This window comes from Aspergillus brunneoviolaceus (assembly GCF_003184695.1).
Source record: "Aspergillus brunneoviolaceus CBS 621.78 unplaced genomic scaffold BO95scaffold_79, whole genome shotgun sequence".
Taxonomy (NCBI): domain Eukaryota; kingdom Fungi; phylum Ascomycota; class Eurotiomycetes; order Eurotiales; family Aspergillaceae; genus Aspergillus; species Aspergillus brunneoviolaceus.
In genome coordinates, this window is record NW_020290809.1 from 12,704 (window position 1) to 31,157 (window position 18,454).

The 18,454-nt window shown below is 51.4% G+C and overlaps 6 protein-coding genes across 6 annotated transcripts; 3 read left to right on the forward strand and 3 right to left on the reverse strand.

Moving 5' to 3' along the window:
- Positions 1-5,674: 5,674 nt before the first annotated feature.
- Positions 5,675-7,681, reverse strand: BO95DRAFT_422682 (putative glycosyl hydrolase; the record flags this gene model as incomplete). Its single annotated transcript, XM_025584602.1, has 3 exons — positions 7,563-7,681; positions 5,911-7,507; positions 5,675-5,814 (listed from the first exon to the last, which is right to left on the reverse strand). Exons 2-3 carry the CDS (start codon positions 7,316-7,318, stop codon positions 5,675-5,677), a joined length of 1,548 nt encoding a protein of 515 aa, XP_025437930.1. The 5' UTR covers positions 7,319-7,507; positions 7,563-7,681.
- A 1,418-nt stretch (positions 7,682-9,099) lies between these two features.
- On the reverse strand, positions 9,100-9,883 carry BO95DRAFT_446954 (uncharacterized protein). Its single transcript, XM_025587513.1, has one exon. The coding sequence runs from the start codon at positions 9,612-9,614 to the stop codon at positions 9,207-9,209; it is 408 nt and encodes a 135-aa protein (XP_025437931.1). The 5' UTR covers positions 9,615-9,883; the 3' UTR covers positions 9,100-9,206.
- A 961-nt stretch (positions 9,884-10,844) lies between these two features.
- BO95DRAFT_467809 (uncharacterized protein) lies at positions 10,845-11,791 on the forward strand (the record flags this gene model as incomplete). Its single annotated transcript, XM_025589318.1, has 2 exons — positions 10,845-10,918; positions 11,014-11,791. The coding sequence occupies 2 exons, from the start codon at positions 10,845-10,847 to the stop codon at positions 11,789-11,791; spliced, it is 852 nt and encodes a 283-aa protein (XP_025437932.1).
- Positions 11,792-13,749: 1,958 nt separating this feature from the next.
- Positions 13,750-16,094, forward strand: BO95DRAFT_506466 (alpha-amylase). The gene is made up of 3 exons (XM_025591190.1): positions 13,750-14,806; positions 14,871-15,580; positions 15,630-16,094. The coding sequence occupies exons 1-3, from the start codon at positions 13,790-13,792 to the stop codon at positions 15,721-15,723; spliced, it is 1,821 nt and encodes a 606-aa protein (XP_025437933.1). The 5' UTR covers positions 13,750-13,789; the 3' UTR covers positions 15,724-16,094.
- Positions 15,798-17,370, reverse strand: BO95DRAFT_398305 (Bax Inhibitor family protein). The gene is made up of 2 exons (XM_025583799.1): positions 16,666-17,370; positions 15,798-16,600 (listed from the first exon to the last, which is right to left on the reverse strand). The coding sequence occupies exons 1-2, from the start codon at positions 17,190-17,192 to the stop codon at positions 16,120-16,122; spliced, it is 1,008 nt and encodes a 335-aa protein (XP_025437934.1). The 5' UTR covers positions 17,193-17,370; the 3' UTR covers positions 15,798-16,119.
- BO95DRAFT_266373 (EKC/KEOPS complex subunit CGI121/TPRKB) lies at positions 17,337-18,365 on the forward strand. The gene is made up of 4 exons (XM_025581547.1): positions 17,337-17,445; positions 17,507-17,702; positions 17,767-17,889; positions 17,946-18,365. The coding sequence occupies exons 2-4, from the start codon at positions 17,541-17,543 to the stop codon at positions 18,258-18,260; spliced, it is 600 nt and encodes a 199-aa protein (XP_025437935.1). The 5' UTR covers positions 17,337-17,445; positions 17,507-17,540; the 3' UTR covers positions 18,261-18,365.
- Positions 18,366-18,454: the final 89 nt, after the last annotated feature.

The following is an 18,454-nucleotide window of genomic DNA, read 5'->3' on the forward strand; positions in this document are numbered from 1 at the left end:
AGTACTAACTATGTAGCAGATCGCGTCTCTCAGCCCTTTCGACCGCTAGTACTATCGTGGCAAATTTGCAGCAAGGCGCCACAGCAAGTTAACTGATTTAGTTACACATACAGACATACATGAGCCCCAACTCAACGGACGATGCCCGGAACGTTCCCCGGCGGCTACTTTAGTGCACCTTTTTTTTTCTTTTGACTTTTTCTCGTTAAATGTTGTTATTATTTCATGGGGTTGGTGAATTTTCTTTGCCTGGTCTTCTGGTACACTAGATATACACACCGTCCACTCTTTTTGAAGGAAGAGCAACGCGTCTTCCTTCTGGTTCGATACAATAGTCTTGTCTATCCGGTTTTTCTGCTCTCACTTACACGAGTTCGACCTTGACTCCTGGCCGGACTGGGGTCTCGCAGAGGGATAATAACGATAATAACACGAGAGAAAGCTCGCAGGGATTCCAAATTGCAGAAGTCAGGAAAGGTCCAAGGAACAAACGACTAGGAGATCTTGGCAGTTTGATCCTCGTTAAGGGCAATTGGCAGTACTACTACTAGTAGTAGTAAACCCGGGTCAATCAAATGAGGTTGAAATTGAACACAGCAGACCAGCAACCCGCCGCCAGCCAGTGGCAGATATTCCTTAACCCCCGCATCATTGCATGCAGTTGCGCGCGCGCTCGTCTCTCTCCCTCGCTCACACATCTTACTCTTAACTATGGAACACTCTCTCATCCCCTGAAGGAAGCGAGAATATGACTATGAGAGATCCAAAGAGCCGGAAAAAGATCATAGGACTATCAAGTCAACTGCGCTTACAATCAATTCCCTATCATCTCTCATGAACTACTACTTAGCCACACTATACCTGTCGTCCGATGCTCTGCGCGCGTGTGCGTATAGTGGATAGCATAGTGGATTAACTTGGTTGGGTATGCGACTTGGACAATGAAGAGGAATAGCTGTAGTAAGTCAGTCATGTAGTACGTATAACTGGAGGTACAGTACATACATACAGTACTCCGTACAGTACCACCTCTTCCTCCTCCACTTCTCGCCATCAGGCGATGGGGATTGTCGATGGGGCTGTCTTACTGTCGCTCTTTGTCTCTTAAGGACCCAAAGGAGAGACACAATGCTTATTTGACGATCGGCAGGCATGGAATCCGAATTCCTTCGCTTGCTGCTGCTTCTATGCTGTTACCTGCTGCTGTCTCGAATGTGAAGAAAGGTCACCAAGTCAATCAATTGTCATTCTCCATAACTTATTGTTCAGCCTCGTTTACCTAAAGGGAATACATGAAACCGAGACAGGCGAGGAAATCCCGAGATGAGAGAAAAGGAAGGAAGGAAGGATCCCAGAGGGGTCTTCCGGTCGAGTTTACCATACCATACCAGCGTTCCCGTGATGTACTAAGTAAGGGTACACACAACTGACTGACCGCGTGACTACTTCTTGCTCCACCAGTCCATTCCACTCTTCTCCGATGATGATGATGATGATGATGATGATGTTGACTGTTATTGTGATAGTGAAAATGATGGATTGTCCACGGTGCACCTGTTCCTTTGCAAGAAACAGAGTGCAGTGCAGGAGAGTAGCTACCTGCCTTACTTCAGCGTGAGGCATTTGATAACTTCACATTATCCACCGGATCCTTTCACTATGCTTCAGGAACAGTCAAGACAGATAGCTTAGGTGGTCACAGGACAGCATATCATACAGCACTTCAGGTCAAATGGTAAGTACCAGGCGAGTACCGGGATACACATGTCCCATCGCCAGTTGAAACAGCGATTAAATCACCCGACAGCGAACGAACCTCACAACCACATCCCCCCCCTGGTCGCGCTGACCGTGATGACAAGCAAGCTAAAGTGCCTGTCCACGATGCTGCCCTCGTTTCCTACACTCCCTGAGCGAGTGACGATAAAGAACAGAACCGCCGATCTGCGATCGGGTAGTGGCTGAACTGCGATTCTCCGCTATTACCGCCAAGTGCGAGCAAGCCTTTCCTTTCTTTCACTCAACCTTGACGATGACTAAGATAGGGCCATCTTTTGGCTGACGGTCTCAGCAATCCATGATCAAATGTCACTTGATATTGGATGGGCTCCCCTGTCGATAATCCTGATCGGCGCATAACTGTTGCCGCCTCCTCATTTTGATTTTCACACGGCACACCGTTCTCCTCAGACTTACATACACGAGGCGGAGAAAGAAGGTCAATTTCGGAGCCACAGTCATCATCTATCAAAGGCTGTCAGTCATCGCCGTCGGTTCAGAAGGAGGGGCAACTAACACTACTGGGCTGTGGAAGAGAAGGATCAATCGTCCCTCCGTATCCATCACCTAGTGATTGGAACCCCCCCCCCCCCATCAAGCTACCCACTACCCACTATCCACCACCTCGGCTGCTCCCCTCCTTTATTTTGAATTTCCCACCCCCTGCTCTACCGTTAGCATGCCAAATGGAGTCAGGTCGTGGTACGTATACACCTCTTGGCTATTGTTATTGCCTGGTAGGCTACCACGCCCTGACCGTGTGTTAGGTTGGTTACTGGTTCTCAGGTACAGTAAGCACATACCAACTCACCAAGCAAAAATCAGGTAAACTAGTCAAGAAGTTGGTGGTAGATACTACTATACTAGCCAGGTACCAACCACCGCAGCAGTAGCACCCACCCATCTGGAGCTTGGGGGATAATTTTCCCTGGCAGATATGCAACATTTCCCAGTTCATAACCCGTTCACCGTTCTCACTGCCCACACACACCCCTTGCCCGTCCATCTATCGAGCCAATCTATGTTTCCTGTCAATCCATCCAAAGTGCATCTCCAAAACAACTAGCTAGCCCACTTGGCAGCAGCAGCAGCAACAAGGAAAACAACAAAAAAAGTCAAGCTCAGGCACCACCCCTCATTTGATCAAATTTATCAATCAATCAATCACGGTGTCAAAAAAAAATGGTCCCCAGTTCCGAGCCCAGTATTTCCCTTCCTCGATCGTTGATTTGCCAGAGACTGGGGGTTCATATGGGAAAAAAAATATCGAAACTAAAACTAAACCACTTTTCACATATCCACTCGGACTAACAAGTCCAATCCGATTTCCTTCCCTCCCCTCCCCCCTTCCGAAAACCTGCATGGTGGCTTTCAGCCCAAACCGCAAGATGGAAAAGCGGCAAGAAAGAAAGAAATTAGAAAAGTAAAACCATTTTTGAGTTCCTGATTTGTAGTTCTTTGCACTCTTATGTTGAGAGATCCTTGGTCCAATTAACATAGATACTAGATGGGGGTGTGGTAAACATTCGGAGGTTCGGAGTTATAAACCCCCAACCACATTCGAAAGGCCTCGAAGAAAGGCTCAGAACTAAGGTATTCATGTACAGTACATTTCCACGATCTATAAACACATCTATATTGAAGTTATGAAGATATAGAATCGGATATCTTGCAAGTAAATCCGTCCCCTCAAGGGAAAAAGGCATCACTATGACAAGACCTATAGATAATAACCATCAACCATTATCCATCTATAGCATCCCTCTAGCTCAAACGTCAACAGTTACGTATCATGAAATGAGCATGGACAGCCAAACAAACAAACTCGGGTACTCATAAGTCAACTCCTGCTCCAGCACCCAGGGGGTATCATTCCCAAATCCTCCAATCTTCCCCGTAGTCCGTTCCGCACAGCAAATAATGTACGGGTACAGGGTCATCAGAATCGACCCCCCGAAAGAAACCAGAAACCCCCCCCTTCCTCCTCCTTCCAGAAAGAAATTAGAATCCTCTGTTCCCTCCTGTCCCCACCATCTCCGATCCTCCCACAACCTCCTGGGGACCAGTCAGCTCGCCTGGAATACTCAAGTAGATATTCATGCTGTTTGATAACGCGGATCCGATATGCTCATAGTACTAAGCACTTATGCGCCTGTTGTAGAGCACCTCATACGTACTCTCGATATCTTCTGCCCCCTTCAACCGGTATATGAAGTTCCTACATACCCAGAAGGTTGACATACAGTAGAAAAGATACAGCCAACCCATCAACAAAACCCAGTCTACCAAAAATCACCGCAGTGCAGTGCATGCACATTGTCACAACAACAACACACAACATAGAACCGGACTACCGCCCACTGTACGATATAGCCCACTAACTACTCCCTAGTAGCCTAGCATAGAGCCCCAATATAGGTGGATATACTCTGTGGTCTACAACAAAAGTCCCCTGAAGCCGGAGCCCGACTGTCACCCACCCACCCACCAACCTCAAATGAATCCCCCTCGTCCCAAATTGATATCAACTCCGAAGTCACTAGCACTAGTACTCACAGCAATCTAGGGGAAACAACAAAAAACGTGGCTTTTAGGGGAGGGAGGGAGGCGGAAGGGAGGCGGAAGGGGGAGGGGGGGGAGGGGGTGGTTCGTGCTCGCCTTGTATAAAGACAGACTAGTCTCAATCAAACCAAGTCAAATCAATTCATCACCAAGAAATTCTAGGAAACCACTAGGTATGAATCTTGCATCATCATCATCATCATCATCAACTTTGTTTCATCGACGGTGTGGATTAGGAGTGGCATGTATGTACCTGCGCATTGTTGTATGAGGATAGCAACCTCGGTGACTTCTCGGGGGCAGATTCCTCCCCCCAATTGACTTGATATTATGGCTGTTGCTTTTATGGAAGTTGGTCTGAGTCTGAGGATCTCTGTGCGAAAGTCTCCCGAAAGAAGAAATTGGTAGAACTAACTAACTACCTTCAGGGCTAGGGATCATAGAATCGGGAAGTAATGCCGTCGTCGTCGTCGTCGTCGTTGTCTGCTGCCTTAGTGGGGAACAACAGGAAGGGATTGGAAGTATGGAGTGATAGCACTAATTTTTTTTAAAAAAAAAATAACCCAAAGAAAAAGAAAAGAAAAGGAGAGAAATCCTGAGTTACGGAATCTGCCGAGTAACCGACACACGCCTTTCTCTTTTTTACTCAAGAAATTTTTTTCCAGCAAGAATTAAGTACATAACAGGCTAATGGCACAAGGAACCTGAAGAGGCCACATAGGATACGGTAGAGACGAGAAAGGAAAGGAGTCCCCGAGGCCCGGGTCAGCATCATAATCAACTCTGAGACTTTACGGAGCACTGAACAGTACATACACCGACTGCTCCCAACTACCGAACTTTGGCGGATCGTTCATCCTGTAAAACAGCCAAAAGGTCAATCCCGCCTGGCTTACATCATTTGAACAATTCATTATGCAGATCGCGGGTCTGCTGATTACTGTGGTTTTTTTTTTCTAGGGACGAGGGACGATCTCACGTTATATCATTCTGTCGGTCAGATGGGGCCGGCATAATCGGGGGAGGGGAGGGGACCAAGGGGTTAGCCGCGGTGAGCCAAAGCTTTCCTCTCCCCATCTGGCAATCTACCATGGAGAATGATGTACAATGTACTCGGTATATGCATGATTCAACAAGGTCTAACACTCATTTGGGAATCCTGTGGAATCATCTCGTATGCATGCACGGCTACAACATCGGATGACGCAGGTGCCTTGCCACCGGGCCCCAATTCCCCATGTCTATAATGACCCCTAACATATAGGTATGTGCATTATACTCATAACCGCTAAACGATACAGGATACTCTAAGCTACTAAGCAACCTCCCCCAATCATGCTAGAGACGGTGAGCTCTTCCATTGGTACAGGGCCCGCAACACTGCAATGCCCCCTGACTGCGTCTCAACAGTACGTCCTCGGCCCCGATCATTGGCATCGTGCTTGCCTTGCTCGGTTACGTCTGGCTGTTCCTCTGAAGAGCGTGACCACCCGGATGCGAGGCCCCAACCGTACGGCTGCGTTCCGATCCCAGAGCCAGACCTCTCATCGGCGAGTCTCCGCGAGTCACGGCTGCGCAGAAGTCCCGTCAGCCCTTCGGATCCCTCAGCCCGTGCTCCATAGTTCTCATAGTCAATCGCCCCCAGCGGCAGAGGGCTTTCATCGGTGATAGTGCTCCCAGACGCGCGGGACTGGTTTCCCCACCACATGCCAAACTTGCCCTCGCTGTTCCGGGTCACAAGAGCCGCGTTCGCATTATGCTCGATCCACGGCCGATATGCGCGGCAGCGAGCTTGGTGCCACTCGTACACATATTGCCATGCCTCTCCTTCCTCATTTGTTTGGTTCGCACTAGCCAGGAATCGTACCTCCTGCGGCCGGATAGGCCGACAAAACTCCGCCAGGTGATGGAAGAAAATCCCCTTGAATGTGTGACTGTTCTGAGAGCAACTTCCGGAAGAGTCACACACTTCCTCCAGAACCCCGCCGCGTCCAAGACCTTGCCACTGTTGACTGTCCTTATCGGGCCATCCGGTTGCCTTGATCACATTCAGGACTAATTGATGACCATCGTACAGGTACTGCTGCAAAGCAGTTGCCAACCAGAGTCCCCTAAGCCCGCTAAGGATCACACCCTGGTTGTAGGTATATACCATTGTGTTGAGGACATCGCACTTGCGGGTGCCAGGCCGGTCATCGCTCTCCCAGCCACTGATGTGGAAGCCGTCACCATAGAGCCCATTGCTCCCGGTCATGTTAGATGAATTGAGCCAGGCATAGCCCTCAATGGCGGCTTGCAGGTGGGCAGGGTTATGCGGATAGCCATCCGACCAGTCCTCATCCTCAACGATTCCTGCCACAAAGGGGGATTGAATCTTGTCACCCGGAAAATACAGGTACATCCCGATACTCGCCGAGATATATAATTCGTTCGTGATGGCATTCTTGTAGGGGGTCAAGTAAGGGCTCCAAATCATCCCACCGCCACAGAGCAACTCATCCCACCCCCCGGACGCGAGGCCGTAGAACACACGTGCTCGATGCGCCGCGGGGGATCGAAACTGGGTTCCGTGCCAGCTTAGCTTCGCAGTTGCGTTGGGCGAGAAAGGGTCGTCATAGTGCAGATCAGAGTGCAAGACTTGAAACTTTATGTTTTCCAGCCAACCCAGGACTACCCACAGCATATCATCGAAGGCCTGACCACGCAGGGAGATGGCATTCTCGCCAAAGTAGAACGCGGAAGTCTGGTCGAAGAAGTGGTTGATCAGGTTCTCCGAGCCCAGTTCGTAACGACCGCGCTTCGTCGAGTGCTTCCAATCTTCAAGATCATCCGGTGACACAGCGGTCGACAGCACGTCGCCGGTGGTGGCAGTCAGCGAGGCAAGTGTGGCAGAGACATGGGTGCCCAGCACGGCCGCAGTCCAATCGATACTCGACGGCCAAGTGCCTTGCCACAGTTCGAAATAAGCATCCTGCATCACATGGAGAGCATCCAACAAGTCGTGCAACGTGCGGCTGATGCTCTCGGTGGACTCGGGAGGTGAATCCGGGGCAGGCAGGGGGAGCTGGTGCTCCGACGGTGATGCATTTGTTCCCTCGAGCGGAATCTGTGCGTCCAGGGCGACTGGCGCAAGGACGTCCTGCGACCGCAACGCCAGCGCATTGGTCTCAAACAGAGTTAGGAGCAGACACAGAAATCTAAAAATGAGCAGAAATGCTTGCATGATTGTAATTCTGTTCTAGCTGTATTTACCCCGGATCCGAGGGGTTGGGGATCTGCTTGTTTCGAAAGCCTGATAATAAAGGGAGGAAAGGGACAGTAGCAGTAGCAGTAGCAAAAGCAGCAGTAGCAGTAGCAGCAGTGAAAAGGCAGATAAGAGGGATAACGATTGTCTTTTGATTTTAAAAATAGCTATTTCAGACACGCGGGGGGGATAGATGCACGGAGAGTGGGCTGCATGCAATTGAGGGAGCTGATCGAATGAGACATAATCGGCTCAATGCTGCCCAGTGCGTGCCATGAAGAAGGAAAGGAGGGAAGGAGGGAAGGAGGAACCGGGCTTAGTCCGGAGTGATGATGATGATGATGATGGAGGATGATGATTGAGAGATGGGGAAAAGTAAGAGTCGGGAGTCTAAGGTTAACTTCGGCGTTGTGCGGGGGAGGGAAGGAAGGGAAGGAAGGGAGGGAGAAGGGAGGAGTCTCGGCGGGCTTAACTAATCCCACCTGGGAATGAGCTCCATTTCTTTCCACGGCACCTTCAACTGGCAGTTGGCACTTCTTTCTGACAGTCAAATCTTGGTCTTGCATCACGCGCCCTCCTTGTTGTTGGTCGCATGCCATTCAGAACTTAACCCCGGAGTCCCAACGATCCTATGCTGATTGCTTCGCTTGTCCGGTGCCTTGACCCCCCCCCTCCTAATCCCCGCATTTCCTTCTCGGATGATCATTTATCAATCATTTGGAGAATATTTACAAGGATCCATGGTTTCCCAACAGTCTCGTGGGTTAAGGGTGCCTGTCATGTAAATCACCAAGGTGAGCAACAAAGCATTCTGGTTGAAGGGCGCTACAAGCATTGAGATGGCCACGCGACACTCGTATTCGGTCAGTTCAACCGACACAAAGATTAAATACACACGCTAGTAGACAGAACGGGATATCTAGCTCTGTAACATCAGTCATTCAGGCTGGATGTTCCTACTGCAACATTAGATGACGGTCATAAGGAAATAGGCAGGGCAGATGAGAGAGACCAGTAGCACATACCATATCACTGAAACCTCATGATGCCGGCACCATGCTCCTTTGAAGGTTTTTTTCCCCCGTCAGGCGACGAGCATAATATGGAACTCCCAGGAGACAATGCCGGCTTTGTTCTGCTTCTCCCACCCCCTCCTCTCCCTCTCCCCTAGAGCCGATTTGGTCGAGCCAGCTCCCAGACTTCCAGCCCATGGCATGAATTATCTGGACAACCCTAAGCAGCCAATACGATTCTTATTGTAGTGCGAGCGCAAAATAGCAGGACCCCAATGCTGGCGGAGGTCTGGAGCAAACAAAAGGCCAAGTGTCTGGCGCATCCACGGCCGGTGAGATGAATTGAAAAGAGGACGCTCTCCCAACAAACAAAACATCACGGCGGGCTTAGTCCCGTGCATCATCGGCTCCAGGACTGCGGCTCCTCTCGCGGCTTCTGCTGCGGTTTCTACCGCCGCCACGTCCACCTCTCTGTCCTCCACCCTTTCCTTTATTCGAGGGAGGCGGTCTAACGAATGCGAAATCGACGCAGATGGTTTGGTCCAGTAGTTTGGAGCCGTTCAAGGCTTTGATGGCATCCGAGGCTTCGGGGAGGGTGGAGTACTCGATCAAGGCATATCCCTGTTTGACCACAGACGAGTCAGTATCTGGCATACCATGAGACGCAACGAGAGGAGTTTATGGGGAATAGCTAGCAGAGCTTTCCAGCCCCGGTGATGCCGTGTATGGTAGAAGTGAAGATAGCAGCAACTGACCTTGACGTAACCCGTCCGGCGGTCCAGGTTCAGGCTGAAATTCTTGATCTCTCCATATTCGGCGAACAAGTCCGTGACGTCCTCTTCGGAGGCCTCTTCATGGATGTTGGTCACGATGACAATCCATCCCTCGATGCTGCGTACTGCGACGGCTCCCGCCTGTGTTCTCGGATCGTGGCTACCGTTGCTGGACTGCGCGGGAGCTTCTTCCTCTTCCTCTTGTTGCACCACCGGAGGGTCGACTTCCATTTCCGTAGACATGATGGTGGTATCGGAGTAGTAGCTATATGCTGAGGAAGGAGATAGCTTTGAGGTCGTAGTTCGAGGAGGGCCAATGGCTGGACTTGCAGTTCACCGTCCGAGGCTTGCGATGGGACCTTGCGAAGCTTTGCGGTGTGCTTAGGTAATCGGACTCACTTCCCGACGGCACTCAGTGACTGGCCCTAACCCCGTTCCATATTCGATCTCAGCATATTCAAGGGCTGGAATGGTGTAATAGAGTGCAATCCAAGCAGGAAGCAAATCTTGATTTTCTAGTCAAACGAATAAAGGAGTATCTACTGGGGAGGCCGTGAAGTTGACAGTGAGTCCATGATGATACCTAAATATGTAGATCAGCTGATGACCTGCACTTGGATCTCACCTACTTATGGAATGCAATATCGCATAGACTCAAGTTCCTGACCAGCTTTGAGACAAGTTGCCTATCACCGTTAGCTACCTTAGGCAATAATTTCTTGTAGGACACCCGCCATCTTTAAAAAATGAATAAGTATCCTTCAGCGAAGCTTCACCAGTGATGCTCACCGACTGATACATTCAACCTAGGGAACAGCAGCTTTGGGGCTGCATTTCTATTATACTAAGCAATTAAACGTGGCTGGAGGTGTTCTACATGTGAACGGCAGTTTGCGTGCTGGGATGATATCTCACTCTGTGAAGCTGATCCAAGACCAGTGACCGCTGTATAGCTGACACGTTGGGAACAGTAAGCTTTGGTTTCTAGCTCAATCTTCGCACGTAGCATCTAGTAAATATTGAGCATTGTATAATATTTTGAATTTGCGAACACAGTCTACTCTCCACATCAATGATTGATTTTGCTTGATGTGCAAGTATTGGAATGACATTGAGAAGCTCCCATGCCCTCTTTAGCTTTTCTCGTTGTAAATGCAGTGGCACTTCCTCCAAGAGCTCATCACTATGATGTGGCATAGCACCTTGAGGTAAAGTGAAAGTTAGGCAAGACCATCTCTTGACTATGGAGTGCTACAAAGATAAGCACAGTGTTCCCAGTGAAAACTGCCAGTAAACTGACAGTTGCTGCGTGCAATCATAGTGTAAACACCCTCGCGGTCCTAACACCAATCCCATTCCCTCACACAGCTCTCTTCCCCCTCATCGTCCCCGTGTACAGATCTTGACAAAACTCACATCTTTCACGAGCCAACCTAAACTCAAGCTCTTGAGAGAAAGCAATCTCAATCCACCATGAAGTACTTTCGTGCGCTTCACCCTCATGCACCTGAGAAACCGACAGCCGAAGATGATCAAACCAAGCGTGTGTCAGTCGCGAACAATCCATGGCAAGTCCCCCCCTCCTCCTACATCAACAACAAACACGACATGAATTCTCATACCTTGGAACTCCCTCGGTCAGCGACGATCCGTCGTGCGTCTGCCACTTCAGATATCCCATCCGTTTCCCCAAGCTCGAAGCCGTCGTATGCGGTCCGGAGACAGGCCAGATCCGCGAGCTGCACCAGAGCGAAACCCAGCTAGACGTGGCCTTCGATGCGGTCGGCAGCCGAATGCTCATCAACGAGCACTATCCCAACCCCGTCAACCGCTGCATGTCGGTAGACGTCAGCCTGATCCTCAAAGCCAAGTACGTGCAGTTCGTGAACCTCGAAGGTCTCTCCGACCACTCCCTGCTCCTCACCTTGCGGATCGGACGCACCGCCTCGGCCGTGAGGGGCAACAAGATGAGCCTGAAGGAGAAAGTGCGCGGCTTCTTCGAGTGTCCGCCCTACATGCGCCTGTTCGAGGATCTGTACGAGTGCCGCTGGCCGGAGAAGTTCATCCAGATCCGGCTGCCTGAGAAACGATGCAAGCGTTGGAAGACGGTGGCGCTGATCCTCAAGGCGTTCAACCAGATCACCTCCGAGAACTATTGTCAGATGGCGGGGATGATGATGACCCCTCGTGTCGGGGGCTTGGATGTGCGCGCCATCCAGGGGGAGATCAAAGCCAGGAAGGAGAAGGGCAAGGGATCGAATAAGGTCCGCCGTCGGGAGCCTGTCTCGGCCAAATACAAAGTTGCAGTGAGCGACGCGGACAAGATTGAGCGCGTGAACCAGGCATACGCGGTGCATCTCATGGCCTTCATCAATTCCTCCCCGTTCACTCCGCGCGAGTATATCGACAGGCTCTCTTGAATGCTGCGTAGCTCTGCGGCTGAGACTGTGTGCTGCGCATTACCTTCGACTTCGATCTAGCAGTGAGAAGGACGACATAGGAAGAGGAAGAGGGGATTGTGACTATTACAGTCTGTGGTGCTAATGGGCTCACACCACAACCCATCTTCGGGGTTAGCGAGAAAGTACGGACTCAGCATATGCATATGATGCTCGAGAATGGAGGTCACTTGGGGCATCGAGGTCTTCGTTTCGGTCTTTGCATCTGCGTTGGGCGCAGGTATTTAGGGAGGAAACGCATTATGTCTTTTCATTTCGGATAATTCTTCCATGATGTGGAATGCTAATATCTAATGAGGTAATGTTAATACGGATGATCTTTTGCAGAACATCGAAAAGAAAATGATTGATCTAGGCTCGATTGTCCGCGTTCCTGATCTTATATGGTGCCGTATCTCCCAGGGTTTCCAAGCCATGAATTCATGAAAGAGAACCAAGCTGTCAAGACTTGTGTCTCACATGATCACATACTTTATCAGTCGACTCTATTATGTGATATCTGCTAATTTGGCTCGGACTTATGAAGGAATTGATACCATCCCGATGATGCCCCTTGCATAATGCATTGTACCGTACCTGATTGATCACACCAGGCTCTTCCTATGAGCAGGTATTTCCTATCGGTTTCCGCATCTGAGCAGAGGCCCCGCGCATAGCTTCCTTCCTCAACTGATATATTCCTCGTTTCTTCAAAAACCCATTGAGAAGATCGGATCGAAGGTATGAATCTCCCATCCTCAAAGTCAAAACCTACCTATGCCAAGCTTTTCCATGTGAGACACAAGTGTCTTGGGTTTTGTTCCTTACATACTATTTTCTCTTGCGAGGCCCGGATGGATTGAAAACACAATTGCTCCGTAGAAGGCCCAAGGATGCCTGTTTATGAGTGAGGATGCAGGATGGTGCTCCGGAAGACTATGCTTGAGATTAACTCCCTAAGCATCTCAATTCTTCTCCAACCTCCTCGGTTCCCGAACCAGTTCATCATATTCAAGGCCGCATGAGCTGCAGGTTCCCGCATGCCGCAACACGCCCTTGGCCATGATTTACTGTTGCGGTGCGGCTGGGATTATCCTTGCATACAGAAAGGGCTGCCATTGTTTCACAGACCGTCAGTCCGATTCAAGATGAGCCAATTGCATGTGAACCCGCTCAAGGATACTTACAGCTTAGGTCAGGACGAGAGGCCGCCTCTACATTGACCGTTTCCTCCCCGCAAAATGTTGCACCGGTTCGTGCGTCCGGAGTTATGCCTGCATGCTTCAGAACGAGCGAGACTCGATCGAACCATCACAGCGTGTGGTAGCACAGTACAGTACATTGCGATATCCACAGCCACAGTTTCGAAATTCTTCATGGTTCTTCCATTCAAGTTATGAAAGCTGCAGAGCAACTTCTGGCAGCTCCACTTGGCAGTATGCCGGTCATTCTCCTCTTGAACCATAAATTACCAAGGGGCATCTTGCCAACCTATAATGAATCCTCTCGGATTCGGCCGCCTAGAATCTGAATTTCCGAGTCTGCGTCTTTCCGGTCCTAGTCGGCTGGGCCTGTTGATAAATACGCTTTAAAGGGATGGGTAGGTAGCACTGCCTTTGGTCGAAATTCCCATCATGCCTGTCTATTGTCTTTTCAACTAGTCCTTCCTTCTGCGACAGAGTCCGATTTTTGACTCTCCGTGTGCGTTGTCTTTCCTTAATCTTCTGGCGCAATCACATTCATTAGTCCACACGATCTAAAGTATAGATTCGAGAATCTCGAGATCAACCCTTCCTTGATAGACCGGCTGCAACATTAACCCCTCTGTTTCTCTTGTCTTCTTGCTCTCAAGCAGGACTATGGAAGATATATGAAACGAAAAAAAAAGGCAGCGGTGGCATTGAGAATAACATCCCCATTATTGGTTGTCACATACCATAGTCTCTTCCCAGCATACACCTGCAAACACACTCGCACGCCATGGCATCACCACTCCGCACCGCGCGATGGCTTCATGCACTGATGCTCATGAGCCACTTTAGCACGGCATTGACGGCAAGCACCGGGGCATGGCGAACCAGATCGGTGTATCAGACGATGACCGACCGGTTTGCTCGCACGGATGGGTCGACGACCGCTCCTTGCAACACGACCGCCGGCCTATACTGCGGTGGCACCTGGCGCGGCATGATCGACCACCTGGACTACATCGAGGGGATGGGCTTCGACGCAGTGATGATCTCCCCGATCATCAAGAACGTCGAGGGGCGCGTCGCCTACGGGGAAGCGTACCACGGCTACTGGGCGGAAGACCTGTATGCCTTGAACCCGCATTTCGGGACGGAGCAGGATCTCTTCGACCTGAGCCAGGCCCTCCACGCCCGCGGCATGTATCTGATGATGGACACGGTCATCAACAACATGGCCTATCTCACGAACGGCCACGACCCGGCCACCAGCATCGACTACTCGAAGCTGCAGCCCTTCAACGAGGCCCGCTACTACCACCCCTACTGCCAGATCACCGACTACAACGACTACCCGCTGGCGCAGCGGTGCTGGACGGGCGACGACATCGTCGCCCTGCCCGATCTGAAAACCGAAGACCCGGACGTCCAGCACATGCTCAACCGCTGGATTTCTGAGACCATGGCCAAGTACTCGATCGACGGGCTCCGTCTCGACGCCGCCAAACACATCACTCCGGCCTATCTCCGGGCCTTCCAGCAAGCGGCCAACAACTCGCTGGTGACCGGGGAGGTCTTCGACCGGTCCGTCGACACCATCTGCAGCTACCAGGCGGACAACGAGCTTAACAGCGTCCCCAACTACCCGATCTACTACGCCCTGCTAGACGCCTTCACCATGGGCGACACCACCGACCTCCCCAACCGCATCGAGGAGATGAAACACGCCTGCCCCAACGTAAGCACCCTGACGACCTTCTCCGAGAACCACGACGTCCCGCGCTTCGCAAGCCTCATCAACGATCTAAACGTAAGCCCTCTATCCCCAACCCCCCTCCATCACCCCCAAACTAACGCCACAAACCAACCCAAAGCTAGCCAAAAACATCCTAACATTCACCCTCCTCTACGACGGCATCCCCATGATCTACCAGGGCCAAGAACAGCACCTCACCGGCGCGCACGACCCCCTCAACCGCGAAGCCCTCTGGCTAACGGGGTACGCGAGCACGCCCGAGACCGCGCCGCTGTACACGCACATCGCGACGCTCAACGCGCTGCGCCGCCACGCCATCCGCATCGACCCGGCCTACGTCGACACCCCCACCTACCCGATCTACCGCGGGTCCAGCGAGATGGGGTTCCGGAAGGGCCGCGAGGACCGCCAGGTGATGATGGTGCTGTCGACGCAGGGCAGCGCCAGCGGCGCGTACAAGATCCGGCTGACGACGGGGTTCCAGCCGGACGTGGAGGTGGTGGAGGTGCTGAGCTGTGAGCGGTTGACGGTGAGCGAGGTCGGGGAGCTGTGGCTGGGGATGGATCGCGGGGAGCCGAGGGTGTTGTTTCCGGTGAAGTGGATGGAGGGGAGTGGGCTGTGTGGGTTTGGGGATGGGGAGGGGACTGGTGGAGAGGGGATGGGGGGAGAGGGGGGAGAAGGGTTGGGAGAAGGTGGTGGTGGTGGAGGTTCAGCGGGTGCGGGGAGGAATACGGGGATACCTTCGGGGGCTGTCTCTGCTCGTGTTGTTAGGGGTTGGGGCACTGGGATCGGGGTACTGGGTGGGTTGTGGATGGTGGTCCTAGGGATGTGAGCTGGATTAGGGTCTGTGTAGTTGTGGTTTTTGACATAGTTGCAGGTCAGATGCCTGCGCCGTAGTGAACAAGCTACTGAACAAGCGAACAACCGAGAAAAAAAGATACTACGAATGCTATGAACATGAACCTGACTGATATCGAGTGGAGATGTCTATTGTTTCCTCCTGGTATGCGGCTGATACTAAAGCTATGCATACATTTGATGCTGGACCCCCATATTCCTAGCACGTAGAAGCGACCATTGCTGTTTATCAGCATAGGCAGCATAGGGGGGATTGGAATGTGCCCCAGTGAAATGCCCCGTCTACAGGCAGTAAAGAAGGATCAGTGGGAAACATGAAAGGAATAAAATTACACCGGGCGCTAAAGCAGAACCGAAATATCAATCAACCTTGTTCCAACTTCTCAATGATCCGAACTCCACAAGGGTTCCGGTTGTTCATGTGACGAGTAGTCAACCGGTTCATTAAAGTGGCTCTCGATGGAGCCATAGGATCGGATGTTGTGTTCATAGAAGCCATAGCAGAGCATCTACTTCCGCTGCTGGCGCATGCCCAGAATCTGGACCATGCGGACGAAGATATTGATGAAATCCAGGGTCAAGCTGATGCTCTCGTTGACAACATCCTTGCGAACGAGACCGCGCTGAGAGAGGCGAGCGTGGTGAAGGATCTTCTGGACGTCATAGAGGGTGAAGCCACCGAAGACAGCCAGACCACCGTACAGCCAGATCTTCTCGGACCACATGAGAGTACGGGTGGCGGTGACGGGGAGAACCATAGGAGCGAGACCGGAGAGAGCAACGATGGCAACACCAGCGAGCAGAGGACCACCCAAATACAGGTACTTCTCCTGCTTGGCGGTGGCACCAACGAAAGCAATGGAACCCATCATTCCGACGGTGTAGAGACCGGCGCGGGCGAGCAGAGCGGGGCTCATGAACATTAAAGGGGACAGGAGAGCGGCTTGAGTGATGTTGAAAGCAGTCCAGAGACCATACTTCACGACGTAGCTAGTGGTGCTGTTAGCATTGCTGTTCGGCCTAGCTAGAACGGGGAAGCCTCGCTGAGTACTCACTTGTCAGGAGAAGTGTACAAAGTACCGTACATGGTTCCAATGCTAGCGACGAGACCAAGACCCATAACCAACCAAGGGTTGGCAGCCATCATGCGGTAGGAGAATCCGTTCATGTGCATAGCGCGAGCGGCAATGGCGATGATACCAACACCAAGTCCGGTGTGCATGAAAGTCTCGTTCAGGTAGCTGCGCTCATAGTGGGGCATACCGCCATCCTCGCGGGTCTCGCGGTTGAAGATCAGGTTCGTTGCGATGATGGTACCTCCAACGATGGCGGCACCGTAGCCCAATTTTTGCAAAAGTTCACCGCGGGTGTTGTAGGTTGGCTGCTGCATATACGTCCGGCGGAAAGCATTCTGGAAGGTCTGACGAGATTTGGCGAAGATGGAAGATGAGACGGGGCCGGTAGGCTTCGGCTGGGCAGGCTTGAATGGGGTGTTGTGGATGAAACGAGCGCTATTAGCAGGCTTGGAGATTTGGCAAAGCGCCGTCGGAACGGCGAACGGGCGCCGCAAGAAGAACGCCATGATTGTTGGGGTGGTGTATCGCTGGATGACGACGATGAGAAGGAAGAGGAGGAAAGCGCTTTAAATGCGAAGCGATGATATCAATCCGGGGTCCCGCTGGCTACGGCGGCCCGAACGTTCGAGAAGTGAAGTCACGTGTAGTGACTCAATAATTACTCAGCGCTGGCCGCGCTCGGCGATAATCTTGGTGGAGGAGGGGAATTAAGGGAATTAAGCCGGATATCTGCGATTCAATTCTACGTATTCAATACTTGTAAGTGACCTCGCACCTTCTAGCATGTGCCTCTGTTATATGTCTGACCACTTCTCGGTAGATCTATTCCGTAATCAATAGCCTCGCTTCGCGCCATGTCTTCCTCGTTCGTCGAAACCATAGAGCTTGCGCATCTGCCACCTTCGATGCCCGTGCATGTCGCACTTTATCGGGATGTCAAAAATGCTGCTTCTCTTCGACAACAGTTGATCTCAGGTAACGCTGACTTTGAGTATGCCTTCATTGATGCAAACATGGTATGAGATGATCATCAAAAACCTGGGTCAGTCAGTTACCATTGTTTCTGATGATGGTTCGCAGGTTCTCTCCAGAGCTCATGCTTTGTCCGCCGTCTTCCGAGCTGTAAACGACTCGATCAACGGACGCCTTAAGTCTCGCAATGTTCACTCAGAGATTGTTTTCTCATTCAGCCCAGCGAATAATGTGCGTCTTTGAGGTGGAACGCGACAAGCACCGCCAGCCTGGCTAACTCTCTCCAGATCGCCGAATCATTCCGCAAATTTGGTATTGCTGACTCCACCAAAGACCTACTAGTGATCAAGGTCTCGATGACACCGGACGTCACCCACGACTCAGTCGCAACCCATCTTTCTCAACATGTTGAAGGCTCGGCTGTGCCGTTTGACGACGAAACCCTGTCGAACATTGCCGATGTGACGAAAATCAAGAAGGCTTATAAACTCGGCGCACTGAAGACTCCTCCCCCAACTCAGGCAAATGGCACACAGAGCGATGGTATGAGACAGCTTGAACTCTCTGTCTTGGGAGCGATTGCGTTGCGCGGGGCCACTTGATCGGCACGTAAGGTCTGAGGTATTACCTTTCGTGCCAATTCCCATGATGGAACATCAACAGGCTTGTGAAAGCAGCCATCTGCTGCTTCACGCTATTCGACTTGCCTATTGCATTTTGGGTCTGTATTAAACAGCCCCAACCAAGCCTGGCTTCGTCCAAGGCTTGTCCCAAAAGATGCTTCCCCGGAATGAGT